We start from the raw sequence: 27,010 nt of genomic DNA, 5'->3' as shown, positions 1-27,010 counted from the left end.
CGATAAAGGCTTATCTTCTCCGCTCACCTCCGTCACGTCCTCGTCCTCCTCGCAATGTTGCCCATATTTAAGAAGGCCTACTGGTCTTTGGCCGCCGCTGGTCTGATCTATGTGCTTTTTGTTTGCTCATTGACATTTCCAGAAGTGCAGCGTTTGTATGGGTGTTGAGTACTGGACCGACGAATCAAGCTGACCTGATACAGCGTCTTGTATGCCAACAAGATCAACCCTGCTTTCTGGCAAGATGTCAACGAAGTCGAACAATTTGGCTTTCTGAGTACGTGTGCAGGCTTTGTACCTATAAATTCATACTGATCAAGATCTAGAGACACAAATACAACCCTTTGAATTACTGACCCCGGACAATGAGACAATCTACGGGTGGCACTTGATGCCCTTACATCTCTGCCTTGAGCATGAGATGGAGTTGATGGAAAATCCTCCATCGGGCCCTGCAGACGACTATACCACTACACCTGCATACAAACTCCTCGCAAATGACCCCAATGCGCGAGTTGTCGTAAGCTGTACGTGGATCGAGGACTACTTTCAAGCTACAGTGAGCTAACCCACGTCTGATCTCTAGTCCATGGAAATGCAGCACACCTGGGCTCTGCTCAGCGTCCGCATAATTACCACACCGTGCTTAGCCTGTCAACCCCGGATAACCCCGTCCACGTCTTCGCAATTGACTATCGTGGCTTCGGTGTCAGCACGGGCAGTCCCACAGAAGAAGGCGTCATCACGGATGGCATGTCCCTGCTGAACTTCCTGACAGCAGGCCCCCTGGAGATCCCAACCTCTCGCATCGTCCTCATGGGCCAAAGCCTCGGAACTGCCGTGACAACGGCTGTAGCAGAGCGCTTTGCTTTTGGATCTTCTAACCCACAATCCCTGCAGCCAGCTATCAAGAATGCGGCGCCTTTCGCTGGAGTTATCTTACTGGCGCCATTCAGCAGCTTGTCTAATGTCATCCAATCCTACAGCTTGAAAGGCTTAACGCCTCCTATGCTCTCCCCACTAATGGGATATCCCCGCTTCCAGAAGTGGCTGCTGAGCCACATCGTGGACCATTGGGATACAGCAGGCAGAGTCGCGCGTCTTACCGGCGTTGCTGAAATTGGGTCCATGGCCAATGAAGCGAAATATGCAGACCAAGACTTCGATCTGACGATTGTTCATGCTTTTGATGACGTTGAGATCCCTTGGTACGAGGGACGCACCGTTTGGAAAGCCGCTACTGGCGAAGACAACCCTCTTTCCCCAGGAAACCTGGTACATCAGCAAGCCGAGGATGGAAACCCCATCCAGCTCAAGATTTGGAAGAATGAAATTCGCCAAGAGGATGGCACTGCGGTAGTCAAGACCGTTCGGTGGGAGAGGGTGCGACACGGTGGTATGTTGGGAGATACAGCTGTTTCTGCGCTAGCTATCGGTCGAGCTAACTATTTATTTTCATCCAGGTCATAACCGCGTTGCATCCGGCTCGGTCGCGGGTCTTGCGGTCATGAGAGCCTTTGAAAAGGCAGCTAGGTCGCCAGGTCGCCGACTTGTTGGGTCCACAACCCCAGTATAATGCTGAACCGCTACCATTAAACAGGGATAGAACTGATGCATCTACGATGATATGTACGTATTGATACACCTGTTAATATGGGATTTCAAGGTTTCAGGTTCTACTTCGACTTCGTGTTTAGCTACACTTGCTGCCTAGAGCCCTATAGAAGTTCATGGGAATTTCCGATCTCTCTCTCTCTCTCTGGTTCTGTCATTTTTATAAGAATTCTACCCTTGTTCCCTAATCCCGTTTCATAAATGACTAGGTCAACCCGACATATCTCAAGTCTCAATGTCGGGAAGTAGATCGGCCCTTGGAGCCAGTCTTTCCGCGTCTCGATGGCTCATCAGTTCTGTTCCAGGTATGGCGCTCCTTTCGCGAGTGGCGGGCTGGTGCACCACGTTTGGTGACGACTGAATGGTCGATATGATTGACGCCGTGTTCGGACTCGGCATCGCTGCTGAATTGGAGATCCGGGTTGGAGGACATGCTGGTGGATCGGGCGCGCAAGTTGTTTTCAGAGATGCCTGTCATATTTGTGGTTTTGATAGATTATTTTGATTTGATTGTGAAGAGCTCAGGGGCTTTGGGGCATAGTTAAGGTCTTATATACTTGGTGGCGGTGGCACTTGGTTACTTCATTGTGAACACACCAGGCAAATGGATGCTAAGATGCCATGACCCAAGAGATTCCGAAGGTTGGTTCGATTTGACCCATTTCAAAGAGTTCTATATGGTTTCCATACTTCGCATGAGTTGGTGCCTGTCTGTGCCACAGCCGCCTTTAGTAACAAATTAGGGCATTCACCTTGAAAGCTGCTTTAATTCCACGTCCAGCTTGAGATTATTTCCAGAACTCGAAATGATCAGGTTGTTTCGGTACAACCGATCTCAATAATTCGATCTGAAGATGAAGCCCAGAGATGACGCGGGATCAGCAGTGGCAACCTTGAAACTTTGTACCTCGGCTGCGCTTCTTGCTCTTAGCGGAGCCCCTTTAGCTCCTTTTAGCTAAAACAGACCTCTCCTTCTTACAACTGCAAGTATATTTTTCTGTTAGCTTCATAATGGCACCTCCAAAAATCACCTTCTACGTTGACATCGTCAGCCCATTCGCCTACATCGCCTTCCACGTTCTGCGGGTCCGTCTACCCCCGCGATGCATGAACCGAAACTAACCGCAAGTTGCAACAGAACTCACCAGCCTTCGCAAACTGTGAAGTCACCTATGTTCCCATCTTCCTAGGAGGCTTGATGCAAGCATGTGGCAACAACCCCCCCAATCAACATCAAGAGTAAGCAAACCTCAAGCCAACTCATGTTACCCAGTCCAACTAACACCCCCCAGACAAGAAAAACTACCTGGGACAACAGCGGGTGCGCTGGGCAAAGTACTTCTCCGTCCCCATAATCGAGGGTTTCCCCAAAGGTTTCCCCATCCGCACTCTCCCCGTGCAACGCGCCCTGTGCGCCATCTCCCAGCGAAACCCCGAGAAGCTCGCCGATGTGATCGGCGCCATCTTCCACTCTTTCTGGGTCGACGGTAACACTACCGTCGGCGACGCAGAGGGCTTCGCGCCCCTTGTCGAGAGCGTTCTAGGCGCGCAGGAGACGCAGGAAGTCATCGCTGCTGTAAGTACCAAGTTACCACACACGCTTGTCTGCATGTCTGTACGCAGCCAGTGCGTGCAGGTGTAGAAATACCATATGCGACCGCAGGCTAGAGCTAACGCGGGTGCAGATGGGTAAACCAGAGATCAAAGCTTTGCTGAGCGCGAATACCGATCGGTCATTCACGTCTGGTGCATTTGGGCTGCCTTGGTTCGAATGCACCAACTCCAAGGGTGAGAAGGAGGGATTCTGGGGTGTCGATCATATTGGGCAGGTAGCGGATTTCTTGGATTTGGATCGGTCTCTCGACAAGGGATTCCGGGCTGCGCTTTGAGCTTTGAGCTTTGAGCTTTGAGCTTTGAGCTTTGAGCTTTGAGATTTGAGAGGTGGAGATGGGAATCAATTTGCCACTGTAGTCTCTGTTTAATGGTACATACTCAAAAGGATCCCGTCCGGAGAGAAATCAGCGACATTTTGTAATGCCGAAGAAACGAAAAAGGAACAGAGAAGAAGAAAAGAAACGAAGCTGAATGAAGATCTTCCAGTCAATGGAGAAGAATAACGCCAATATCCCATGCATCGAGTTCTAGTTCGTGGATCGTGGATGCGTGTTGCTCATGTGTTTCTGACGTAGGAAATCACACACTCGCTCGTTGGACATGTTGTCAATATGCTCGAATTCGGCCTGCGACTCGGCACTCAAATCTGATAATTGTCAGTTCCAGTCTTTTGGTCCTCTGTTTCCCATCTCCCGTTCAGAACTCACTGTCAGATACCGTCTCCTCAACCTCCTTCGCCCCGCCCGCAATCGCAGAGATTCCTTCCTGAACAGCATGCAATGCCTTCGGAACTCCCTCGACAACAGTCTCCTTAACGACCCCTGCGCTCTCCTGCGCAAGGGACGAAACCGAATTTCCAAAGTCCGCAACCGAGCTGCCGGATGCCATGGAGCTGGGTCTTTGCGTTTGCTCGTGGTTGAAATCGGCCAATTCGGACTGTTTGCGCTGCTCGCGTGCTTCGGGGTCTTGTGCGGGGATCTGGGGAGGGTTGTCCATTCTAAAGTATTTGGGGTGTTTGGCGTGGGAGAACTTGTTGGACTCCGGGAAAGACATGGGAGATAACTGGGCGTAGGGCTGAGCCTGACGTAGGGCTGAGGGGCTATTTTGGGGGTGATCGACATTGAGTAGGCAGTCGTATTCTGCCTCGCCTTGTTTCAGAGAGACAAACGCGGCCAACTACTCCGTCATTGGCAGTCGATCCCTATGACGTCGTTGGGGTTCCACTGTCGGGGGATTGTTCTTGGCTTCGTGTCGGAGATTGGGGTCGAGTGCAGTGTAGAGTGTTTCAAGGTTATCACGAGGCCTTATTGGAATGGTAGCAATCTGAATGAGAAATATAAGCCAAGAATACAGGTGGAAAGTAAGCAGCCCTGGAGCAGAAGTATAAAAAGAAGGCAAAGAAGTCTAAAGCGTACTCCACTCGCATTCCGATCGATCGGGTCCAACCCGGACCCTTCTTTTCACCTACTCAGCACTAATTGGGTCTAATGAAGGACTGAAATAATAGCCATGAGATTCCATGATTCAACCTGGAACAGGACTATAACTGTCAACTAGTTATAGATAGCAGCTTGCAGACCAGGGAGAATCTCAAGGTCCTTCGGCTTATAAGTATACTTCCCATCCTTGGAAATATCAACCTCCTTATTCTTCCGTTGCTGCTGAGTCTGTCGAACCTTAACCCATTCCTCCGTGGTCAGATGTTGCCCAAGCTCCGTGAAAGCATTACTAGTGAGTCCCAACCGTTGCAAAACAGGACTATTCGCAATAGGATCGAGCACAACGTGGTTATTAGGCCTACACCGAAGAAAGTCAGAACGAACACGATCACAAACAAACAAAACAAGAACTCACCGAGCAAAGTACAACACTCCCAATCGATCAATATGAGCCTGGTCGGCAGGCGGCGCATGCACACGATGAATACTCGACTTGATCAAACCACCCGTGAGCGCCGTCAACGCATCACAGGTGTTGATCGTAATGGTTCCATCCTGGGGCTGCACCCACTTCCAGTTCCCCTCCGAGTTGAGGATCTGCAGAGCCGCGACAGGTTGACGGAAGAGTAGAGTCACAGTTCCCAGGTCCGTGTGGCCGGGGCTGTAAAGCTCGCCGACCTTTTGGTTCTCTTCTGGGCTGCGCGCGGCATAGTGCATATAGCGCAGGTGGTCTTCGCCCTTGACGTCGTATTGGTGGTCACGGACGAGCTGGTCCTCGTCAGGGAGCTCGAGGAGAATTGCGAAGAGACGAAGTAGCTTTTCGACTACTTCGGTGTGGCATTTCTGTGGATGGTTAGTGGTGACTTCAATAGCAGGGGTTGGCTACGTCTCACTCGGCTGAAGGCTTCGATCTCTTGAATGTTATCGGCGAGAACGGAGGGCTGGGGTCTTTCGTGGTAGCCATCGAACTTTGGCAGGTTGTATACCTGGACGTTATCTTTGATGCCATTGCCCAGACTGGTAGCTGGTATGTTAGTGACGATACCGCAGACATTCCCGTGGTGACTTACATTCGGTGTCCGGCTGGGCGGTAGGAGTTGTATTCTCCTCTTGCGAGATCACTGGCGCTGTGGAACTTGAGTTTCTCTTCCAGTGGCAGAGCGTAGAATTCGCGTCCTAGGGCGAACTGGTTGTCGATCTCTTCTTGGCTGATATTGAAGTTCTTGACATAGAAGAAACCTAGTAGGTTTAGCGCGGGGATCTTCAAAGTATACAGTGACACGGGATGTCATTTGCTTTGAACTTGTCAATCGCGACCATTCAGAGAGTAGAACTTACCGACGTTTCTGACTGCGTGGTCCAACTGTTTAACTAGAGACTCCTTGCCACCGGGCTGCTCATACTGGCTAAGATCGAGCGTGATCAGCTCAGCCCAATCAACTAGACAACATTAGCTAGATACAAGGCATGATTTCAAAAATGCTTTGCTTACGCTTCTCCTTGGTCACAGGGACCTGATCGTATTTCTCGATGTACTTGCCGGGCATATTGATTATTGGATGTGGTTGCTACTAAGACTGTCGCCCGGAAATGGAGGATATTTCTAGCTGAAGTATACAAAGAAAAACCATCCGAGGGATAGATACAAACACTCCGAGAACCCCGCAAGAGTAACGCAAAGCACGCCATGAACATACCACCAGAGGCCTGCGATAACGGCTCATTTCCGGCTTTGAAGTCGTAGGGCACGCAATCAGTCAGCGGCATGTCGTCTACGGCAGAACATTTAGTCTCGGGTTCACATACATTCTGGTCTCTTTTGGTCTCTTTTAAGACGATCTAGATCACTATTATGGTGAAAGTGGGTGGGGGAATTGCTTAATATTCTTCTTTCAATGTAGTTCGAGTGCTCTAGTGCTCTAATAGATCAACATTTGTTTATAAGTAGTTTCAATGGCCAGGAATTCAGTTCCCGTCGAATTTGGGATCAACTCGAATATTTGATTTTGGATCGCTTGGCTTCGTCGGTCATGTCTGATCAAAAGTCCAAAGCTGGGAGATTGTCCCTGTTGGGTCTCATTAAAGAGGTTTTCAACTGGTATCCATCTTCCTATCCCTCCGAAGAGAGAAAGTGAGTGGATAAAAATCAAATTACATGCTTATGCTGATCTTCGAAGACTGTTGTTCAAGCTGGACTTGTCCATTTTGGTCTTTGCGTGTCTATGCTGTAAGTACCTGCACAATGCCAATGAAATAGATCATATCTAAAAGCCGCAGTCTTCGTCAAATACCTCGGTATGTCTCGCTCATGAACCAGTCTCAGCATAAATCTGATTATGTATAGATCAGACAAACATCAGCAATGCGTACGTTAGTGGACTAAAAGAAGACTTTGGTCTGTACGGCAACGAGCTCAACTACTTCAACGTCTGCTACTACACATCATACGTAGTGTTCCAAATTCCAGGGCTGCTGTTGATGTCACGACCGAAACTGTAAGTCCAGATAGTTGGAACCCTTTTGCGCATGCTAATTATCCACAGAGCTCGCTGGCTCCTCCCGACCCTGGAAATCCTCTGGGGCATCTGCACGTTTGCCCAATCCCGAGTGACGAATGTCACCCAACTCTACGCTCTCCGCGTGTTAGTCGGTGCTCTGGAAGCCCCCGTCTTCGCCGGAACCCATTTTATTCTCGGTGAGTCTGCATCGGAATGACCCCCATGCAGTACTGACCATTTAAAGGATCTTGGTATACAGGACCCGAGCTGTTCAAGCGAGCCGGTACATGGTTCATCTGCAATCCCCTCGGCACGATGGTCAGTGGGTATCTTCAAGCATCTGCATACACCAATTTGTCCGGTGTTGGAGGCATGCCTGGATGGAGATGGCTGTTTATCATTGATGGAATATTCACTATTCCAGTTGCACTGATCGGGTTCCTGATCTTCCCTGGTATCCCTGGTTCACCAAAGCCATTCTATTTATCTGAAGCGGATATCGCGTTGGCAAAGGAGAGAACGAAGAGAGCGAAGATTCGTCAGCCTGGAAAGATGACTCTGGATGTGTTCAAGAGGACCTTCAAGAGATGGCATATCTGGGTATTCATTTCTTGTTACGCGTGAGTATTTACAACGCTTCGTTTGACTGATTTTTGATGCTAATACGCAATTAGATGCATGATCATCTGCTCTTACCCAAGCAGCTATATGAGCCTGTGGCTGAAAGCAGAGGGATACTCTGTGACTCAAATAAACCAACTGCCGACAGTGACTTACGCGATTAACATTGTGGCATCATGGTTAGGTACCACTTTGGCAGCTATCTACCCCGAATGGATTATCTATACCATCGCATCTGCTTTGTGTCTGTTTTCAACTCTATGCATGATTGTTTGGAACATCCCTACCACGCTGAAGTGAGTCTCGTCTTGCGAATGTTTCATACAATTCAACTAATCCGGACAAAAGGTTTGTCGCCTGGTACTTTTTAGGTGCAGCTGGATGCTTGAGTCCGATTCTGTACTCTACCATCAACATCATCTGCCGAGACGATGCCGAAGAGCGCGCCCTCATTATGGTAAGTTCTTGTGCAAGCCTTTCCAATAAAAAGCTTTACTGACTCTCCACTCAGGGAGCAATGATGTCTTTTGGTTATTCCTTCAATATTTGGGTCCCTTTGCTAGCATATCCGACAGCCGGACCAGACGGTGCACCGAGATGGCGAAAGGGCTGGCCCGTTTCGTTTGTCTTTTTCCTCCTGCTATGGGCGGGTTTCATGGCTTCAATAGTCATATGGCGAAGGTAAGAATATCCGACACGGTTTGATGAAGTACGGTACTAATACATGGAAACAGGGAACAGAGGAAAGATGTCGAGTTGTCATCTCAGGAGGGCAGTGACGAGGAAAGAGACACTGTCGTAGTCGAGAGCGAGCCAGCGAAGAACTAACATCTTTAATCCCGAGGTCTTGATCAGCTATTATATTATCACCATCAGTACCAGAGAGTATGACGTTCACAAGTATGAGAGCCGCGTTGGGGCGCGGCCAGGTGTCTGAATTTGAGTACTTTTAGGGTTTTGAAATCAAAGATAGAGCGAATCAAGCAATGAAACAAGATCATTCGAAGAATCTAAAAATTAAGATTTTAATGATTCCAAGGTTCTGATCTCGGAGTAGACCTTTGAACCCTTGGGATAGATAGGCTAAGATCTTGAAAATATCCATGGATATTTTCTTTGCATTAGAATCGACGGAGCCAAATCTTCTACTTTATAACTATAGCAATATTTCACATTGCTTCGACAAACCTTGGAATCAAAAGGTCTTGGCTATAATCTCCGTGAACAATGTTGAAATAAAGACGTGGTTTCTATATTGCGGGCTGATACTAACCTGATATGACCATTCCCAAGAGCTCGATTCTTTCCAACAAATTGAGATGGCTGAAGTCCTAAAAAAAAAGGAAACTCGACTCGTACAGGTTTATACAAACCTCTGTCCACAGCGTTGACCCCAAGTTCGGAGTATGACTTAAATAGAACCCAACCATGACCCCAAACAGGAAACTAGGGCACCAAAACCAGGGCTTACTACCCCTCCGCAGATCGCGCGACCGCAACTCGCAACCAACCCCCGAAACCATACCAGCAACCATGGCCCCAATCCCCATCACCATCGTGACGGGCTTCCTCGGCTCCGGCAAAACAACCATCCTCCTAAACCTCATCCCCCAACTCCCAAAAACCTACAAACTCGCCCTCCTCAAAAACGAATTCGGCGACGTAGCCGTCGACTCCCAACTCGCCTCCACCCAATCCATCAGCGGCGTCCGCGAACTCCTAAACGGCTGCATCTGCTGCAATCTCGTCGGCCAACTCAGCGATGCCCTCGAACAGCTCCGCTCCGAAGTGAGCCCCGACCGCATCGTCATCGAAACAAGCGGCAGCGCATTCCCCGCAACTCTCGCGATGGAAGTGAATCGGCTGGCGCGGGAAGGAGGACACTTCGTGCTCGACGGCGTAATCAGTGTTATCGATGTTGAAAACTGGGAAGGGTATGAGGATACCTCGTATACGGCGAAGATTCAGGCAAAGTACACTGATTTGATCGTGTTTAATAAGTGGGAGGATTTGCCTGAGAAGTTTGATATTGCGCTTGATCGTGTTGGAGATTTGGAGGTTGAGACGCCTTGGGTGAAGTCGAATAAGGGTCGTGTGGATGTGGATGTGTTGCTTGGGATTGATGGGGCTTTGTTTAAGGATGATGAGGTTGAGAAGGGACATGACCATGACCATGACCATAAGCATAAGCATGATCATCAGTCTGAGGTTGAGGTCTTGTCTGTTGTGCTGAAGTCTGATTCTGGGGTGACTGATGTCGCTGCGCTTGAGAAGTTCCTTTCTGCTGCGCCCAGAGAAGAGGTTTATCGGATTAAGGGCATTGTGAGGTGTGAGAACTCGAATCTTCCGGTTGAGACATCGGATGATATGCAGAAGAGAGAGAAGATTCATACGCCGGGGACTCAGCATTACATTTTGAATTGGGCTTTTGGACGCTGGACGTGCACACCCTCCGCTGTGGTTGCTGAGTCTGCGGATCCAGGTGTTGCGGCTCGCGTTACATTGATTCTTGCGCGGTATGAGTCCACAAAGTGGAAGAAGAAGCTCGAAGCAGGTGGCCTGGTTCAGACGAGCGAGGGCGAGGGAGAGCTCAGTGTGGAGCGATTGGTCTAGATTCTGGAGTAGGGTGCTCCAGCCTATGTACAGCCGTGATGTGTGATGTGTGATGTGATTTTTGTTCATAAAGATAGATACCTTAAGACCGCGACGATAGAGCAAATGTACAAATGATCAAATGAATGTCTAGACTTTTTGGTGTCGAGCTCAACGGCACAAATAAGATGACCGCAAAAAGAGCACAAGGAAAATCAGGCCAATGCAGATGCAACGCCAGGGCGACTCTATTCTAAGAGAATCTAGATGGCAAAAAATAAGCAGTGGCATATGCAGCAAGAACGCAAAATAGATACAATATTAGACCCGACGCATAGAACTCAAACCGAAGTTATATCCCAACGAAGACTCAAAGCGTATGAATTCCAAAAATGTTCAAGCAAGAAAGAAAAGAACGACTAGTAGTCGAGGAGAGCAGAGGCGCCCGTTTCGCTCGAGATATAGATAACCTCGTGGTTGTCGGAGAAACCATTGAAGCGAGTAGCACTGCACTTGGTGTATGCGCCCATGTCCTCAAAGTAGAGCCAGTCACCAGTGTTCAGCAGGCCAGGCAGGTTGATGCGCTCCGAGATGACATCAATGCCGTCACAGGTGGGGCCCCAGATGGAGTAAGTGATCTCCTCCGAAGTCGCAGAGTTCGGAGAACCAGACTGGGGGCCCTCGGAAGCGCAAGTCAGCACCTGGGCAATAGGGTGCTGGTGGTCGAAGATGATGTTCGAGAAATTGCCGTAGACGCCATCGTTCAGGTACAGCATGTATGCGTCCCGGGAGGGATCCACCGGGTCGGGGATATCGCGACGGGCAATGACGTTGGCAGCCAGGGTATAAGCGGTAGCCACGTAGTAGCGACCGGGCTCGGCAATGACGCGGATATTCGGAGGGAAGTAGGAATCCACGGCTTCACCGAGAATGCCAGCGAACTTCTCGAAGGAATCCTGACAGAAGCCACCGCCGACGTCAAGGGTGTGGAGTTCGTGACCGATCTCCTCTGCGTGGTCAAAGACCATGCGGGCATCTTGGACGGCTTTGAGGAAGGCTCGAGGATCCTCGGCGCCGGAACCGACGTGGAAGCTGACTCCAACCACCTTCAGATCCAGCTTGTAAGCCAGTTCGAGGAGCGGGCGGGCCAGATCCATGGAAGCACCGAACTTCATGCTCAGCCTGCATAGGCTGGTCGAGTCATCCGTCAGGATGCGAAGGTAGAGCTCCGCATCGGGGAAAGTTGCCTTGATCTTGTACAGTTCGTCGGCATTGTCAAAGGTCATCTGCTTGACTCCGACCTCAGCAGCGTAGCGCAAGTAAGACTTGGTCTTGCAGGGTTGCGCATAGATGATACGGCTGGGATCGATGCCCGTCTGAAGGGCGAGATCGATCTCAGCCTTGGAAGCACAATCGAAACCGTTTCCAAGCTGGGCCATCAGGCGCAGAACCTCGGGATCCGGGTTGCACTTAACAGCTGTGAGGTTCTGGGTTAGCAAGATTCGAAGTCCGATCCAGCGGCGGAAGACCTACCATAAAAGGGCTTGATACGGCCCAAGTTCATTTTCCAGCGCATATGCTGGCGGTAGACCTCCCCCATGTCTGCCACATAGAAGGCATCCTCCTCCCCGGGGCCACAGTGGTCCACATCCACCTCCGCTGCACGCTTCTTCAACACCTCCAACACCAGTTCCTTGGCAGTCAACGAAGATTGCGACAAGGTGTCCTCGCCATGACTGCTGACCAGACCGAGATGGTCCAGGCTCCTCGCAAAGTCCTTCTTGACAGTGCGGACTTCGGCAGTCGATACACACGCAGTGGGTGCCATAACCATGCCGCTGCGACTCAGCACAAGTTGAAATAGACAAAAAAAAAGTAGTAATAGTAGAAAAGTATTTAACTGGCAGGCGACTGCGCGTTAGGGAGGACGAAAAGTGTCACAACCGTAGTTGACTGGACCAAGCCTCCTAGACCCTTCCCCCTGAAGAGGAAGAACCTTCGAAGAAGTCCTATGCGGCAGCTCAGAGGACGAGGGAATAATCTCCGGGGACGTCAAAGGGACGAAAAAAGGCGCACCGGACGAAAGTTCAGCGAAGACCAGGAGGTGGAATGTTGTTAAGAGTGTCGCGGAGACGTCGAGTGGAGACAATTTGGCTGAGAAGCAAGAAAGAGGCTGCTGGAGCCGTGGTGACCGAAGTGCCTTTGGGGATTCCAAAGGCAAGGTCGAGCTGAGGGGGAGAATGGAACCAAGGTACCAAATCTGAGCAATGTCACAGTGTTAGCGGTAGATCTTCGTAGCTCGGTCGCTATGAGAGATATAAGATGGACGAAACGCAAGGGCTCGAGGGAATTTGTCAAAGAATCCTTTCAGGCGGTGGGCCTAGGGCACACAAGATCCATTGGGGGGAAACAAACCGCGCAGAGTGGCACAGCAAACCGAGAGGACGAAGGAGAAATAAAAAGACTCACCTGAATGTTGCTACTCAAAAATGAGGATGGAGAAAAAAAGATGATGACGGACCGTGGGGAAAAAAAGCGACCCTGCTTACGTACAGCAGTTTTTTTTCGGGGGTTTAGGCCACAACTCTCGCTCTCATTCCCAGTTTGACAGCCTATGCGCCATTTTTTTTTCGTGTTCTGGCTTCTTTGCACTATTTTGGTTATTTTGGTTATTTTTGGGCGCATCCCGGCCTCTATGCAGTTAGTCCCGTACAGTTAGTCCAATCCCGGTTTCTGCGAGGGTACTCCGTATGAGTTGCGGTGTATGGTCATGGTCCTACTCTATACTTCCTCTGATTAGTTGGACGATACAGGGCTATGCGTCTTTACCCTTCGATCCAGGTACAGTTACTTCAAGGTACAATGGTAGCTGTAGGTACGAGGGCTGATCACTTGGCGAGAGATTGATATGAGATTCACTTGGGCAACTGCATATGCTTACACTTCGTACTTCGTACTGACCTTGAGACTTACCTTGTGCACACTTCAATACAAAATTACGGTAACTTCGTACGCAGTACAAAACGGAGCTTTAAAAAAAAAAAAGGGCCAGACCCGCAAAAAGTGGGAAATGACGCAGTGCGCACGGCCCTCCGGTGACTGTATGGGCAATTGTATGAGAATCTTCCGTACCGCGAACACCGAAAATACCGAGTATACCGAGTGCAAATACTTGTACGCTGTCAAATACGTAGTATCCTTCTCGACAGCCTTCATACATCCTTCTTATATTCTCGACTATAACAGTGAAACTCTATCTCATCCACTTGTTCATGTTCGGATGGAAGCTCCATGCTGTCCTGCACCGAGCTGAATCCGGCTGAACGCATCAACTCGAAAAACACGGTTTCGCTCTCGTGCCGTCTCTTAAGAGACACCAATATAAGGGCCCCCGGGGGAAGCCCGAACCAATCGGTCCAGACAAGAGACCAGCACAGGCAAGCTGTCAGCGTTGTAGGTACAATCCGAGACGAGGATCAGCTCAATAGGCTGCGAGCAAAGGTTCTCCGGGGGATGTTCCCAGTCCAGATTTTGATACCTAACGCTGGACGCGCTGGCTTGGCGGGCTGAATTAATATTGCGCGTTATGATTTCTTCAACCTCGGGGAGGTCCGTGAGTAACACCGAGCAGTTGGGGAGCATCTGCGCCAAGCCAATGCCCACGATTCCACACCCGGCACCGAGCTCGACTACCTGGATGGATCGGTCGCCGCGGGAGAGGACAGATTCCAATGCGGGCATCTTTGACTCTGCGGGGGGTTTGTTAGACATCCCTCGTAGAGTCTCACCCAGATAGACAACGGTCGCGAGGCCTGCATCCCTGAAACAGCCGTGTTTAGAATCTCGAGCTGGGGGTCGAAGTACAGAGAGTTGACTTACCAGATATGTCGGGCAATGCTGTTTCCAGTCTCTTCCCAAACGGGTAGCTGTACACCGGGAGCGACAATGATCCGCTGAACAAGCTTAGCAGCCGGTGCGGATTGAGGTCCGAACGGTGCGCTGATTGCGCCCATCACCAATGGCACTGGGCCGGTCTCGAGTGGGGTGGACCTTTGGTGCTCTGGTGTATCGATCTCCAATTCCAGAGTCTTGCCGGCCAATTTAGCCGGAAGAGGGCTGAGAGTGATGGGCAGCTCGCGATTATAAGCGTTCCATTTGGTCTGCTTCTCAAGAGCAATTTTACCGCCCTTTTCGCGGACAATTACCACCAGATCGACATCTTCGGCCAAAAACGAGTCGCCCAGATCGGTGGTGATGCAGATAAGAGCAGTGATGGAGACAACTCCCTTTTGCTGTTGAATGCGGGGTGTTTTCAAGAACCGAACATAGTAGACCATCTTCTAGAGAAAACAAAGCAAAACAAAACAAGAAACAAGAAACAAGAAACAATTCAAATTCTCCGACTCAATCGGCTTCAGAATCTCGAGATCTTCACGAAATTTACCCCGGATAGCTATCTCACGTGCCGGCTGACATAAACCTGAGATGACATCGTCTACACTCCCGTTGATTGTTCCATGTCGCGGGCGATAGCCGGTGGTGTCGACATTCGCGATCATTCCCAACTTCCCCCTTCCCACCGTTGACATGATACGAGCGCGCGACCCCCGCATCCGGCAGCGGATCAATCAGATCTCCCATAACCTTGAGACCGCCAACGAAACCGCCCAAGAAGGCCTATACGCTTTCTCCCACAACTATATCTCTCCCTGCTTCACCTCCATTGGAGATTGTGTCACTGCATGCACAGCCCCTTGCCTGCCGAGCCGGGAAGACCACCTCCGGCGACGACGCCGCGGCCAAGCAGAAGCGAACTTCGATTTCTACGACGATTGGGACAACGAAGAAGAAGACGATGGGTTACTAGGCTGGGGAACAGGAGAACTCGACCGACTGCTGGCTGGGAGCGGGCTGGCGCGCGGTCCTGCCGACCAGCCGCGTCGCCCGCGGCGGATGAGCTACGGGACACGCAACACAAGGCGCAGGAGCACCGTGCACATTCCAGACAACCGTGTCGATCCGACTGTTATTCCAAGCTCGTCGCTGCTGGGATTCTTAGAGCGTTTTCCTTGGCGATTCGGCGCAAGAGGCGTCAAGTACCGCCCGTCTGCCGCTGATTTACAAGAACATCCCGGTGCGCGACGCTATGCGCACGAAGACGAACCGTTGATGGAAGCTACGGATGATGAGATGCCGATTTCGCCTACGCCGAATCGTAGGAACCGGAGTGCGACGCAATCCTCCCGTGGGACTGAGAACTCCCTCAGCTCGCGCGGTGATCTATTCCCCAGCGACGAGGAGGAAGATGCCGTGCCCTTGGATGATGAATTTGCACTTGCTTTTGGGCGTCGGGGGACTGGGTTGGAGTCGGATGATCAGTCAGGACCTAGATCTGAAATTAAGTCTGGGTCTGCGTCTAGTCTGGGCGGTGATTCGTCCAAGAAGACAAAACGCAAGAAGAAACGCTCTGCCAAACGTTCACCAAGCTACAATGATTCTGTTCTTCAAAGCGTGGAAACCCCGTCATTAGCCGATTTGAAATCGGAAGAGCAACGCGCGGCACAAGAGGAAGAAGCGACGATAGCGAGGAGGCGACTTGCAGCACAAGAACTGGCTTTCAGTCGAGGCCTTGATACGGGCGATAAGGTATGAGCAAGATAACCCCAAGGGATTTTGGATCCCAGTTCCAATGGCGCTTGCGCTTGCACTTGCACTTGCAATTGAATTCAACATGCGCTGACCCACATCTGTCTTACTTCTAGCCTGCATCATCACATCCAAGTATCCTGTCACAAGACGAAGATCACCCGCATACCCCGAAACGAACCTTCAGCGAGTCGTCCAGTCGTCGACTATCCAACAACCAAACCGAACCTTTCCCTGCTCTCTCCATGTCACCCTCGTCGCTGGCTATGGATTCCGGCTTGTCGAAAGCTTCACCGCGAGCTATGTCCCCTCACGAACTGGATGATACTGGACCTCGTCATTGAGCAAGCCGAAGAGCGACAACCCTTTTATTTTTTATTCAAGTGATGCTTTAGCATTCCATTGTTTTTCTTGTACGATACTAATGAGCGACTTTGATGTACATTATACCCCACGATATGACCCAAAGAGCATTGGGATGAATGAGACAACATATTTTTCTACAAATATCATCAAGGGCGAGATGTCAGTCTGTAGAATCAGTATCCTGACTGATATTTGATTAATAAAGCCTTGGAGATCTGAAATGTGACTTCGGGCCTTGAAGAGAGGCCTTAGACACACGATGATTCTGTATCAAGGTGTTCAGGCTGAAGTCTCCGGTGCGGAGGACATTCCAAGGTTACACTTTGTAAATGGTCTTCAAATCATTAGAACTGTGCTAAATATCAACAATTCCCAAAGTTTCCTTCGTCGGACGTTCGAAGGTTTCAGCTAAAGACGAACATCATAGCAAATCACCCCCGCGTTAGTGGGGCCTTAACCGAACTACACGTCTCCCAAGGTTCCTTCTCCCCCAAACCAAGTACCAAGTAAAGTACCATGGCCAAAGCCGAGTCCGATCTCAAAGCCATTCTAGATGGTGGCTTCGACCCTCATCAATTCCTTTGGTATGAGCCTGACTTGACCGAGGCCCCCGAGCCAGCAAAGACTCTGCTCGAACGATACAGCAACATCCCACCGGACCAGGTTGTGGACCATGTAAAGAAAGTGGTGAGTTGCATCCTTCGCCTTGAATCTATTGCTACTAATCAATACAGAGAGACCGAGCATTTTTCGTGGTACGTTGAAACCAAAGACCCAAAGCAGTTCCCTTTCAGCTTGTGTATGATTCTGGAGCGGCTACTCACCCAAATCAGTTTCCGTACCCGTGTATCGGAGCCTTTCGATTCTTGGATTTGAGCATTCCACAGTCACCGGCCTATCCTGAGATTCTGCAGAGGCTTAAATCCGGCCAAAAACTACTTGATGTTGGGTGTGCCGTCGGGCAAGAGTTGCGTCAACTGGTGAGCTAGCAACACTCATCTGGGCAATTTGAAGCCCGTGAAGCCCGTTAACAAGTATGAGGTCTTCGAAGGTGTCCCACCAGAGAACCTATACGCCTCAGATCTGCGTCGGGATTTCTTCGATATAGGCTACGACCTTTTCAACGACCACAACAGCCTCAAAGCCCATTATATCGAAGCAGATATCTTCGACGACAACTCAGATCTCGTGAAGAATCTAAGCAACCAGATAGACATCGTCAACGCCGCCTCTTTTTTCCACCTTTTTAACTGGGATCAGCAAGTGGCCGTGGCAAAGCGGCTCGTTGGGTTGCTTCGTGATCAGCCTGGGTCTCTTATTATCGGGCGTCAGGTTGGTCGGATTGATCCACCGCCTCCGGAAGATGAGGAAGCTGCTGGGAAGCACTATCGACATGATACAGCTACGTGGAAGAAGCTTTGGGAGCAGGTGGGTAATGAGACGGGGACTGGGTGGGAAGTGGAGACGTGGATGGAGAAGTGGGCTGGTGCGGATAAGATGATGAAGGATTATCATGGGGGGTTGGAGACGTTTAAGCTGAGATTTAGTGTTAGAAGAGTGTAGGGCCGCATCAATAAAAGTGTCTTTGAACCGAGTCGGTGGTACTTTTGAGATGCTACAGTCAAGTATCCATAGTGTCAAAGGGTCAGCAAGTGTGATATACAGACCGCACTTTACATCTGACTTGTACTTATAACCTTGGAATTGAGATATTTCGGGTGTGCTGCAATTTTCTTACTACACAATGTATCTTTATTATTACCTGCAACTTTTAAAAGACCCCGAAAAAAGACACGAAAAAAAATATCAAAAAAGATGGATAGGAAGCGTTTTCAGATCCCGAGTTTACTCTGTAGCGGGTGCAGACACAGGAATTATAGGACCTCCAGCAGACGGCAAAGTATTCTGCAATTGCGGCGCCGTAAAGGGGGTCTGAGACTGCTGAAACTGTGTAGATCCCTCAAATAACCATGCTGGGTTAGCCAGGGACATGATCTCCTGATCGAATATCGTCCATGAATCACCCGATCCAGGTCCTGGGAATACCAGCGCTGAGCTTGTATCTGGAGGGGTGTGCATAGCTTGCATATTTGATTCGAGACGCTGGAACAACAATGCATGGATGGTAGGTACCGACTGGTTGTGTCTTTCCAGACTTTGAAGATGGGCTTGGATAAGATAGAGGTCTGACAATGCAGATGGTTAGATTACTTTGTTTTGGTAGATGATGTTTGAACGTAGCATACCATCTTGGTGGGTCATTCCATCTTCAACGCCTTGGAGGAGTAATATTGCTGCCCAGGTAATCATCTGGTTGGTTAGAACGGGGGTTTCTCCAATGTTTCATTCGAGGCGACTCACAACTAGGTCCCAGTTAGACCATATACTAGCATCATCTCGCCTTAATCGCAATACCGCTCTTGCTGAGACAAGCAACTCGTGTCTTTCTGTCGCACTTATATTTGCAGGACTTAGATCGAATCCGCGAGCAGGGTGATATATTGAAAGGACGTAGAGTTTATGGAGATGATATTGCAGCAAGAGAAGTATTCCCTGCCGATCCGATGGACTGGGTTCTGCGATATGTCAGCCTTTGAAAAATCCGTTTTCTCTCTATCGTACTGTGTTGACTCACGAGATGTGCCATTGTAGAGAACCAACCAGTCATCTAATTTCCGAGCCCAGTGCCTGATTATCTGCAGGTCATTTGGGGTGAAGGGACTTCGCGCTTCGGAGGCTATTTCTGTACAATCTGCACCGATTGATGACCATATAGTTGGCAGTCCCCGTCCGACGAAATGACTTAAGCCAAAATGCATCATTTCAGCGAGGCCCTGGAATGCATTTCCTTGCTGACTATCCAGCCTTTGGATACCTGGTGCGGGGGCATGCCGGGGAAGCAGAGGGTACGACATATGCATTGAAGCATGTTCAATATCAATTACCTGGGAGATAATGCGCTTAATATCGGATAACAATCATCAATCATTCAATACTCACCTGTAACCCCGAAAAAAGACCACGCCAATCCTGTGTAGTGTTAGTCAAATCGACGGGACAATGGTCAAGCCAGATGCGGTATGCCATTGCAATCCATGACCCAGTAGCATCGATATAAGCCTCGGAGCTCAAACTCGCCATGATTAGCCCGAGAATATTGCGAAATGCGTTCTCTCGTTTGGACTGTCGGGAGTCATGCTGTTCTCTACCCCATCCCGGGGCACTTCGTACTGGAGTATGATATAAAGCCGGTGTTACCAGCTCAGAAATGGCGCAGCAAGTAGCGGCAAAATATCCAGTGATCAAAGACGCCTGATCCGAGGATGGATGATGTAAAGCAGCTATGTAAAGCACAGAGGCTAACAACAAAGGGGTAGGAGAGGCAAATGCGCTGCGATCTGTCAGAAAATGAAGAAGTGGAAGATTGCTCAAGAAGCTGTAAGTTTGTCAGTCACCAGATCATTCAAAAATCACCGAAAGAAATAAACATACGAGTTCCACAGCTGTTCGACAACTGGTCGAGACCAAACCACTTCATCTGGGGCTGGACGAGTAATCAATCGCAGACGTGCGATTGCACGGTACACTCCAGGAGTCTGGTCTGATGGCTCTTCAACATCAATTTCGCCAGAATGATCATCTTCTATCTCCCCAATGCCCAGTGAAGCTTCGATCCTGGCCAAGCGATCCAAGATTGATTGGTGACCCGGGATGATCGGTACGGAATTAGGTGTATGGTCATGTAGATCAGCCAATTCATGTAAATGGGATGCCTATATAAATGGTCAGATCTAGAGCTTCGTTGGAGTATGGAAGGTGCCCAGGCATTTGCTCACATTGGCCCGGGGCTTGAATACACAAGTTGCCCGCGTATGTCGACACCGACGACAAGGAGGTGGCCCAGATACCTCACATTTCATCTATCCATGTGTGGTAAGTCAATAGAAATTCCCGAGGTCGGCTTTGATCACCAGAAGAGCATGCATATATGATATACCTTCAATCGCCGGCAATTGACTTTTGAGGCTGTTAGCTCCTTTCAGATAACAACGCTCTCTAACCTTGAAACTTACCACAGGCCTTGGTAGGTCTAGGGCCCGTTGACACTGATTTGTTCATTGTGCGAACATGAGATCAACCCATTTGGAAGGTGAATATTCGAACGGAAGTCGAGATGGAATGATCGGCTTATCAGGGGAGACTAGCGTTTCTCCGCTTCCCCGCGGACTCGGCATTTCTTCGTATCAATTTGCTTGTCATTTCTACGTCTATTTGGTGGATGTTCTCGCATTTTTAGTCCGTCCTGTGTAGACTTATAGGTCCAGGGCGGTTCCGAAAAATGTAGAAGGGAAGTGTGTCACAAGGACTCACATTCCCTTTATTCTTGCGCAAGCACTCGGGTTGAATGCGACACCTGCCAACCAAAGGGAGTAGCTGATTGTAGATGTGATAGATAAGCTCTGTGCACGAGGCACGTGAAGATCTTCTGCGCGGGTCACTAGAAATGATAGGGGGGGTGGAGATGGGAAGGACGAGGAAGAGGAAGGTGTTCTATGCAGATATGTATGCACGGATATATGTACAAGGGGTGCGATGCCACAGGGGCAAATGCATGTAGAAATACATGGGGAAATATGATAGTGATACAAGTACCTTCGACAGGTACAACCCTGAGGGGTACGATGTGTGCGAGAGATCAAGTGCGCGTTGGCGCCCTGCTTAAGCACTGGCATCCATGGAAAGCTTGCGGACTTCCCATTCAGATTCAGCCCAGTCCTTCTTCTCGCCGAGAACGCAAGTGGCCTTGCGAGAGGCGTTCACCAAGAATCTGTCCGCGGCGGCATTCACATCCTTGGCGGTAACATCCAAGACTTGCTCTCTCCAGCGCTGGTCCATTTCATGGGTAACACCGCTCATGAAGTAACGAGCGCCTTCATCGTCAACGCTGACAGGAGCGTCGAGACCTTGGAAGATGCCAAGCTTGGCTTCTTCGATCTCACGCTCGGACCAGGCGCGGTCTCTAGCAAAGATACCACTGTTCTTGAATACCTTCAGGGAGTTCAGAGGGTTGGGGTCCCGGTAGCTCATGAAGGTGAACATGCCCTTGATGGGGCCATTGCTAGCTCCAGCACCATACGCGCCTCCCTTCTCCCGAATCTCGGGGTGAAGGTAGTTGTGAGTGAGGAGTTGGGACAGGACGCTCAGAGGCGCACTGGATGGATCAACGAATGGCACAGTCTGGGAGGCCTGTCCGGAATAGTAGACCTTGTATGGCATATCATAGAAGGCCTTCTCAGCCGACTTGAAGCCAGCGGTGGACAAGTTGGAAACAGGAGACTTGGCTTGAGGCAGACCAGAGATCCACTTTTGCAGAGTGGACTCGTTGCGGCTAGCGCTCTCCGGCTCGCAGACCATGCGGATGCGCATGTTAGACGAAGTGATCGCAAAGGACTGGATCAGCCGAAGCTTCTCAATGAGCTCCTGAAGGCGCTCCGGGGAGGACTCAGCATCGCGAAGCAGGTTAGCTGTGGCCTGCAGCTGATCAAGACCAGACTGCTGCTCCTGGACCCAGAAGCTGGGCGAGAGGCTAGCTGCCGCAGCGTTCACGGCAAACCGGTGACCAGTTCCCGCGATGGCATCCAAGGCTCCGTTGGTAGTCATCCGCAGAAGCTCTTGAATCATTGCGGGGGCGGCAGGGCTCGTGAAATCGGTCTCTGTGACAAGAACAGAGAGCATTTCCAGCATCTCGGGAATGTTCTCATCAACAGCGAATCCAGAGAACTGCATGCCCTCCTTGAAGCGGTCAAGATGTGTTGGCGACGACACGAGGAAAGATGAGGTTGAAATGCCACCGGTCTTGAGCTTGATAAGATCCTCCCACTGTTCCATCGATCGGTTTGCGGTTCCGAGGCGCATGACACAGTCGTTGAACAAAGGCATGAGCAATCGGAGATCATTGGGCAGATCGACAAAGTCGTTCAAGGCTTGGAAGTAGGTAAGGCCATTGGTAGGAGCTTCACGCCAGACAACATCAGTGCCGTCGACCTTAGCCTCTCTGACAGGCTTCCGCTCCTTCTGCCGGGAGATATCTTTTACCCTCAACGATGGAAGACAGCTCAGATCGGCGTTGTGGGCATCTTCTTGGATCTTGAGAAGCTCAAGCTCCTCTTCTCCAAGCTTGGCAACCGCCTTCTCCACGGATCCGTGCTGCTCAATAAGCTGCGCAAGTTTTGTGTCCTTGCGCACCACCTCCTTATCGTCGAGCTCCTTGCCGAAAGTAGAAGTGCCAACCATGGTGAAAGTCATACACTGATCGTTGATCAGGTACTTCTCGACCAGAGATTCCAGGTAACGAGGCTGCGCGTATCTGGCCTTGAACTCATTGATGACATCATTCCAAGCCAATTCTTTCATGGGGTTTGAGCCATTGAGCCAAGTGGAGATGGTCTTCTCCATCACGCCGATACCAAAGTTGGCGGTCTTGTGGCGGAGCGCGAGTTCCAGTTGGTGAAGGAATCCTTGAACCTTCTCCTCGCTGAATCCGGCAGAGACGGATTCACGAAGAGCATTCTGAATCACATCCTTGATGGTCGAAGCGTTTGCTTCAGTCAGACCGTTCAGGCCAACCGAGAAAATCGGAGTCCGGCCGGATGGGTCGAGACCGGTGTTGGGAGTGAATGAAGAGCCGAGTCCACTCTCGACAAGAGCGCGGTACATGGGTGAGCCATAACCGTCAAGAAGCAGCGAGGAGACGATTCCAACAGAGAAAGTTTCCACGATATCAGTAGTGTCGCCCATATACCAGGAGGTGGAAGTCTTGTGTTGCTTATCCTCGCCAGCAAAGGTATCAACGGGTCCAGGAACAGTTACGTTCAACGGTCCCTTTGTAAGATCCAAAGGCTTCTTGATATCAGTATCGGCTTGACCCTTCTCGAAGCCATCCAATACGGCGCCGATTTGCTGCAAATGGTCGGCCAGAGGCATGTCACCATATGTGAGAATTTTAGAATTGCTGGGGTGATAGTTGCGTTTTGAGAAATCCGTCAGCTGCTTGTGGGTGAGGTCGGTGATGTATTCCGGGTCACCGCCTGAGTTGTTCAGAGAAGGGAAAATGCTCTCCTTGAACCGGATGTAGTAAAGGTAGTTCGCGTCCGAGATTTGGCCCTTCATTTCATTGTAAACAACACCCTTGAATACAATGTCCTCCAAAGACAGCTGCTTCTCGGGTTGACCATCCACCGGCTGCGCAGCGCGTGGGTCCTCGGGTCCCAGACGCCATCCTTCTTGTCGGAAGTCTGACTCTTTAAGCAGTGGGTGCAGTGTGGCGTCGAGATAGACAGATAGCAAATTGGAGAAGTCCTGTTGATTGGTAGTGGCGAAAGGGTATGTCGTGTGGTCGGAGGCCGTGAAAGCATTCATAAAGTTTGATAGTGAGCGTGGAAGCATCTTGAAGAACGGGTCGCGGATGGGAAACCTGTTGATCAAATGTTAGCGAGCGCTACCACAGCAATAACTGACGAGTATCCTCACTTCTCGCTGCCACATAACGTCGTATGCTCTAGGATATGAGGCACGCCCGTAGCGTCGGGCGGATTAGTCTTGAACCCAATTCCAAAAACATTGTTCTTATCATCTCGGGCGACATGCATATAGTCTGCATCGGTCTTGTCATGTTTCATCCAGACCGCTGTCAAGTGAAGTTCGGGAACATGCTTCTTTTCATGCAGTGTAAATCCATGGAGCTTCTCGCCAACCTGGGGGAAGTTGTCCAAGTTTGTGACCGTTGAGGCGGATCTTAATGTGTTGCGCGAAAGAGCGGTGGGTTTGAGAGAACGACCAAGAGGCCGATGCAGGCTAGGCACCCGGCTAAAACGCATTGATGAGCGTAACATAGTTGAAGATGTGAAAGAAAGTAAGAATGAGCAAGATCGGAGCCCCGGAGTCGAAAATGTCCAGATTCCGATCGCTTACATCATCCCTAGTATAGTCGAAGTTGATAGCTGGGGAAGCGCACTCCAACCTTGATGGAAATTGAGGGGTTGGGCGTCATTAAAGAACCTCTTTCTCTCCATCTCACCTTCTTCACTTCCGAATTATTTTGCTCTCGCCTCAAAACAACATCGTGAAAGTGCGTTGAGAAGAAGACTACCGTTGCCTCTTCTGGAACTCGATGACTAAGACATTCTCCCCTCGTCGAAGTTCTGCTCCGAAGTCCTTCTCTGACCCCAAGCGATAAACGATCACATACGTCCCAGAGCCAGTGATTCCGCCTGCGAGCCGTGTCTCTGGGATCTCTCACCCGTCTGATTGATCCGCCGACTACCAACCCTCATCCCGCTCACTTGTGCGCAAATTTTTGAAACACGCAATCGACCGAACCGCCGCAATGTCGTCAACCGCCATGGCGAAGAAGAACAAGGCGAAGAAGACCGCCGACCCGAATGAGACTTCCAAACTACTGGCCGCCAAAATCTCTCAGTTGGAGCAGGATGCTGCGGGCGAGAAGGACCAAGAGGCGGAAATTGGTGCGTGACTCCCTTTGGAATCTGCGGTCTCGAGTCATTGTGTTGCGTTGGCTGGGTACCGGACCATGCGGTTAATTTGGACATGGGGATCGCTAACTTGGAGCTGATCTACAGAGCGCGATGTCAAGAAAGCAACCCGGGATCTCAACCAGCTTTTGAATGGCATCGAATCGCCGATGACTCGCCTCGAAACCGTCCACAAGAAGTACATCGAGCTTTTGACCGATATGAAGAAGCTAGACCGGGAACACACCAAGAGCAAGAAGAGGGCCGACCAATTGCAGAAAGATCAGGACAAGGGCAAGTCCGATCTCAGCAAGACCGTAACTATGAAGGATAAGCTGGAAAAGTTGTGTCGGGAGCTCACCAAGGAGAACAAGAAGGTCAAGGTGGGTCAATCAAACTGCGTAAACCGAATGCGCCAAATGATACGGAAGGAATATCCGCTGAACGCCGTGCTAGGATGAGAACAAAAAGTTGGAGGACACCGAGAAGAAAGCCCGGGTGATTGTTAACGAACGCCTCGATTCTCTGCTCTACGACATCCAAGACGTTATGGCCGCCAAGGGCAACCCGCGCAGTGAGAAAGTGGATGTTGATACGGAGGAAGCGTACGACCCCGAGATAATTTGTCTATGGGAATGCAATATACTAACTCCCCGGATGTAGGCTTCGTACTAAGATAAAGACCGTGAGCGACCAATTTGATTCGCGCGACTCACAGTACCGGTCTCTTCTCCGAAGCAAGGATTCCGACATACAAAGTCTTGCCTCCCGGCTCGAAGACCAGCGCCGTGCTGGGGAGGTCGAGGGGAATCGCTGCCGGGCTTTGACGTCTCAAGTTTCAACTTTCACCCACACCGAGGCCGAATTGCGCAGTCAGCTCAACATCTACGTGGAAAAGTTCAAACAGGTACTTATGCAGCCACTCCTGGGCTCTTGCGGCTCGTGGGATTCCCTATGGATTTGCCCGGTCACTAATACTGCGCAGGTTGAGGACACTTTGAACAACAGTAACGATCTTTTCCTTACGTTCCGCAAGGAAATGGAAGAAATGTCAAAGAAAACCAAGCGCCTGGAGAAGGAGAATCACACGTTGAACCGAAAGCACGAACAAACTAATCGCAACATTTTGGAAATGGCAGAGGAACGCACCCGGAATCACGAAGACTTGGAAAGATGGCGTCGCAAGTGCCACCACCTGGAAGCCCTGTGCCGACGCATGCAAGCCCAGGGCCGAGGCGAGGGACTGGCTCTAGCTGAAGGCGATGACCACCTCGAGGGTGACGATGAAGGTACTGAAAGTGAGTACGATGATGACTATGAGGATGATGAGGACGGTATCAGCGAGGAGGAAGACCCCGAGCCACCCCTCCTCCGTGTCAATCAGCCCTCAGAGAAGCCTGTCTTCGGGCCGACCCCACCTCCGAACCTATTGGAAGCCCGGGCAAATGGCAATCCGGTGTTAAATGGCTGTCACTAAATTGACTTTTTTTCGGAGATTCCTCCAAATTTACCTGTCGATGATGACTGCATTTGAGCACTGGTGAATATTTGGACTTTGCACCTTGGCGAGGTGAGAGCTTTATGTCGCCCTTTGCAAATATGGAGCTATATCAATGTTGTTCAATCTATGAGGCCCAATCTGTTGACTTGTCATGAGATAACATTTTCATCTTTGTTTGTCCCAGTCTTATTGGGTTTCATATTTTTTGTACAAGTACATGCCATAGTATCAATGAACGCACATGCCAATTACTCTTCTCCACACATGCCCACGACGTCTTCCACCAGACGATATGTGTCACTATATACACTCGACGGCGCAATGAATACTTGGCTCTTTTGTTTTCCAAGGCTAGTGTCAATAACCCTTGGTCAATCTCTGTTCGTACAAAAAGAGAGGAACAGCCCATAAAATATTTAATATAAGATTTGGTACACCGGTATCTACAGTGTATCCATTCTCATGAGTATTGGACCTCTAGTACTTTAGAATCTACTTTCGATGTTTTTAGCCTGACTGACCTGTATACGATAAGATAGGAATCTTGCAATCTTTGCTGTCTTTTTTGCTGTCTTTCTTACTATCTTT

At 50.1% G+C, this 27,010-nt stretch overlaps 14 protein-coding genes across 14 annotated transcripts; 7 read left to right on the top strand and 7 right to left on the bottom strand.

Moving 5' to 3' along the window:
* Positions 1–9: 9 nt before the first annotated feature.
* On the top strand, positions 10–1,576 carry N7506_007306 (alpha/beta hydrolase; the record flags this gene model as incomplete). Its single annotated transcript, XM_056956599.1, has 5 exons — positions 10–155; positions 204–277; positions 327–527; positions 587–1,396; positions 1,464–1,576. Coding segments are annotated over 5 exons (1,344 nt in total), but the record flags the coding sequence as incomplete, so codon positions are not given.
* A 270-nt stretch (positions 1,577–1,846) lies between these two features.
* On the bottom strand, positions 1,847–2,092 carry N7506_007305 (uncharacterized protein; the record flags this gene model as incomplete). The annotated part of the gene is made up of 1 exon (XM_056956598.1): positions 1,847–2,092. The coding sequence occupies one exon, from the start codon at positions 2,090–2,092 to the stop codon at positions 1,847–1,849; it is 246 nt and encodes an 81-aa protein (XP_056810932.1).
* Positions 2,093–2,625: 533 nt separating this feature from the next.
* On the top strand, positions 2,626–3,503 carry N7506_007304 (putative 2-hydroxychromene-2-carboxylate isomerase; the record flags this gene model as incomplete). Its single annotated transcript, XM_056956597.1, has 4 exons — positions 2,626–2,700; positions 2,753–2,822; positions 2,907–3,190; positions 3,300–3,503. The coding sequence occupies 4 exons, from the start codon at positions 2,626–2,628 to the stop codon at positions 3,501–3,503; spliced, it is 633 nt and encodes a 210-aa protein (XP_056810931.1).
* A 252-nt stretch (positions 3,504–3,755) lies between these two features.
* N7506_007303 (uncharacterized protein) lies at positions 3,756–4,281 on the bottom strand (the record flags this gene model as incomplete). Its single annotated transcript, XM_056956596.1, has 2 exons — positions 3,756–3,874; positions 3,936–4,281. The coding sequence occupies 2 exons, from the start codon at positions 4,279–4,281 to the stop codon at positions 3,756–3,758; spliced, it is 465 nt and encodes a 154-aa protein (XP_056810930.1).
* A 500-nt stretch (positions 4,282–4,781) lies between these two features.
* Positions 4,782–6,214, bottom strand: N7506_007302 (uncharacterized protein; the record flags this gene model as incomplete). Its single annotated transcript, XM_056956595.1, has 6 exons — positions 4,782–5,025; positions 5,083–5,510; positions 5,561–5,684; positions 5,738–5,906; positions 6,006–6,107; positions 6,160–6,214. 6 exons carry the CDS (start codon positions 6,212–6,214, stop codon positions 4,782–4,784), a joined length of 1,122 nt encoding a protein of 373 aa, XP_056810929.1.
* Positions 6,215–6,697: 483 nt separating this feature from the next.
* Positions 6,698–8,614, top strand: N7506_007301 (uncharacterized protein; the record flags this gene model as incomplete). Its single annotated transcript, XM_056956594.1, has 10 exons — positions 6,698–6,798; positions 6,845–6,894; positions 6,945–6,962; positions 7,012–7,162; positions 7,211–7,362; positions 7,410–7,785; positions 7,840–8,082; positions 8,135–8,243; positions 8,298–8,467; positions 8,521–8,614. The coding sequence occupies 10 exons, from the start codon at positions 6,698–6,700 to the stop codon at positions 8,612–8,614; spliced, it is 1,464 nt and encodes a 487-aa protein (XP_056810928.1).
* A 705-nt stretch (positions 8,615–9,319) lies between these two features.
* Positions 9,320–10,399, top strand: N7506_007300 (GTP-binding protein; the record flags this gene model as incomplete). The annotated part of the gene is made up of 1 exon (XM_056956593.1): positions 9,320–10,399. One exon carries the CDS (start codon positions 9,320–9,322, stop codon positions 10,397–10,399), a length of 1,080 nt encoding a protein of 359 aa, XP_056810927.1.
* A 398-nt stretch (positions 10,400–10,797) lies between these two features.
* Positions 10,798–12,212, bottom strand: N7506_007299 (type III PLP-dependent enzyme; the record flags this gene model as incomplete). Its single annotated transcript, XM_056956592.1, has 2 exons — positions 10,798–11,855; positions 11,912–12,212. 2 exons carry the CDS (start codon positions 12,210–12,212, stop codon positions 10,798–10,800), a joined length of 1,359 nt encoding a protein of 452 aa, XP_056810926.1.
* Positions 12,213–13,590: 1,378 nt separating this feature from the next.
* Positions 13,591–14,715, bottom strand: N7506_007298 (uncharacterized protein; the record flags this gene model as incomplete). Its single annotated transcript, XM_056956591.1, is given in 3 exon segments — positions 13,591–13,743; positions 13,754–14,198; positions 14,258–14,715. 3 exon segments carry the CDS (start codon positions 14,713–14,715, stop codon positions 13,591–13,593), a joined length of 1,056 nt encoding a protein of 351 aa, XP_056810925.1.
* Positions 14,716–14,965: 250 nt separating this feature from the next.
* Positions 14,966–16,368, top strand: N7506_007297 (uncharacterized protein; the record flags this gene model as incomplete). The annotated part of the gene is made up of 2 exons (XM_056956590.1): positions 14,966–16,024; positions 16,141–16,368. The coding sequence occupies 2 exons, from the start codon at positions 14,966–14,968 to the stop codon at positions 16,366–16,368; spliced, it is 1,287 nt and encodes a 428-aa protein (XP_056810924.1).
* Positions 16,369–16,906: 538 nt separating this feature from the next.
* On the top strand, positions 16,907–17,953 carry N7506_007296 (uncharacterized protein; the record flags this gene model as incomplete). Its single annotated transcript, XM_056956589.1, has 4 exons — positions 16,907–17,077; positions 17,125–17,145; positions 17,224–17,339; positions 17,380–17,953. The coding sequence occupies 4 exons, from the start codon at positions 16,907–16,909 to the stop codon at positions 17,951–17,953; spliced, it is 882 nt and encodes a 293-aa protein (XP_056810923.1).
* Positions 17,954–18,235: 282 nt separating this feature from the next.
* On the bottom strand, positions 18,236–20,509 carry N7506_007295 (fungal specific transcription factor domain-containing protein; the record flags this gene model as incomplete). Its single annotated transcript, XM_056956588.1, has 8 exons — positions 18,236–18,576; positions 18,637–18,700; positions 18,752–18,966; positions 19,026–19,335; positions 19,391–19,826; positions 19,883–20,163; positions 20,388–20,407; positions 20,464–20,509. The coding sequence occupies 8 exons, from the start codon at positions 20,507–20,509 to the stop codon at positions 18,236–18,238; spliced, it is 1,713 nt and encodes a 570-aa protein (XP_056810922.1).
* Positions 20,510–21,109: 600 nt separating this feature from the next.
* On the bottom strand, positions 21,110–24,282 carry cym1 (pitrilysin family metalloprotease cym1; the record flags this gene model as incomplete). Its single annotated transcript, XM_056956587.1, has 2 exons — positions 21,110–23,864; positions 23,921–24,282. The coding sequence occupies 2 exons, from the start codon at positions 24,280–24,282 to the stop codon at positions 21,110–21,112; spliced, it is 3,117 nt and encodes a 1,038-aa protein (XP_056810921.1).
* A 494-nt stretch (positions 24,283–24,776) lies between these two features.
* N7506_007293 (taxilin) lies at positions 24,777–26,398 on the top strand (the record flags this gene model as incomplete). Its single annotated transcript, XM_056956586.1, has 5 exons — positions 24,777–24,915; positions 25,030–25,304; positions 25,378–25,526; positions 25,585–25,828; positions 25,907–26,398. The coding sequence occupies 5 exons, from the start codon at positions 24,777–24,779 to the stop codon at positions 26,396–26,398; spliced, it is 1,299 nt and encodes a 432-aa protein (XP_056810920.1).
* Between the last annotated feature and the right edge of the window lie 612 nt (positions 26,399–27,010).

Source organism: Penicillium brevicompactum (assembly GCF_028827555.1).
Source record: "Penicillium brevicompactum strain IBT 35665 chromosome Unknown utg000005l_segment0_segment0, whole genome shotgun sequence".
Taxonomy (NCBI): domain Eukaryota; kingdom Fungi; phylum Ascomycota; class Eurotiomycetes; order Eurotiales; family Aspergillaceae; genus Penicillium; species Penicillium brevicompactum.
The sequence above is the reverse complement of the archived record's forward strand: the minus strand, read 5'-3'. Positions and strand labels throughout refer to the sequence as shown.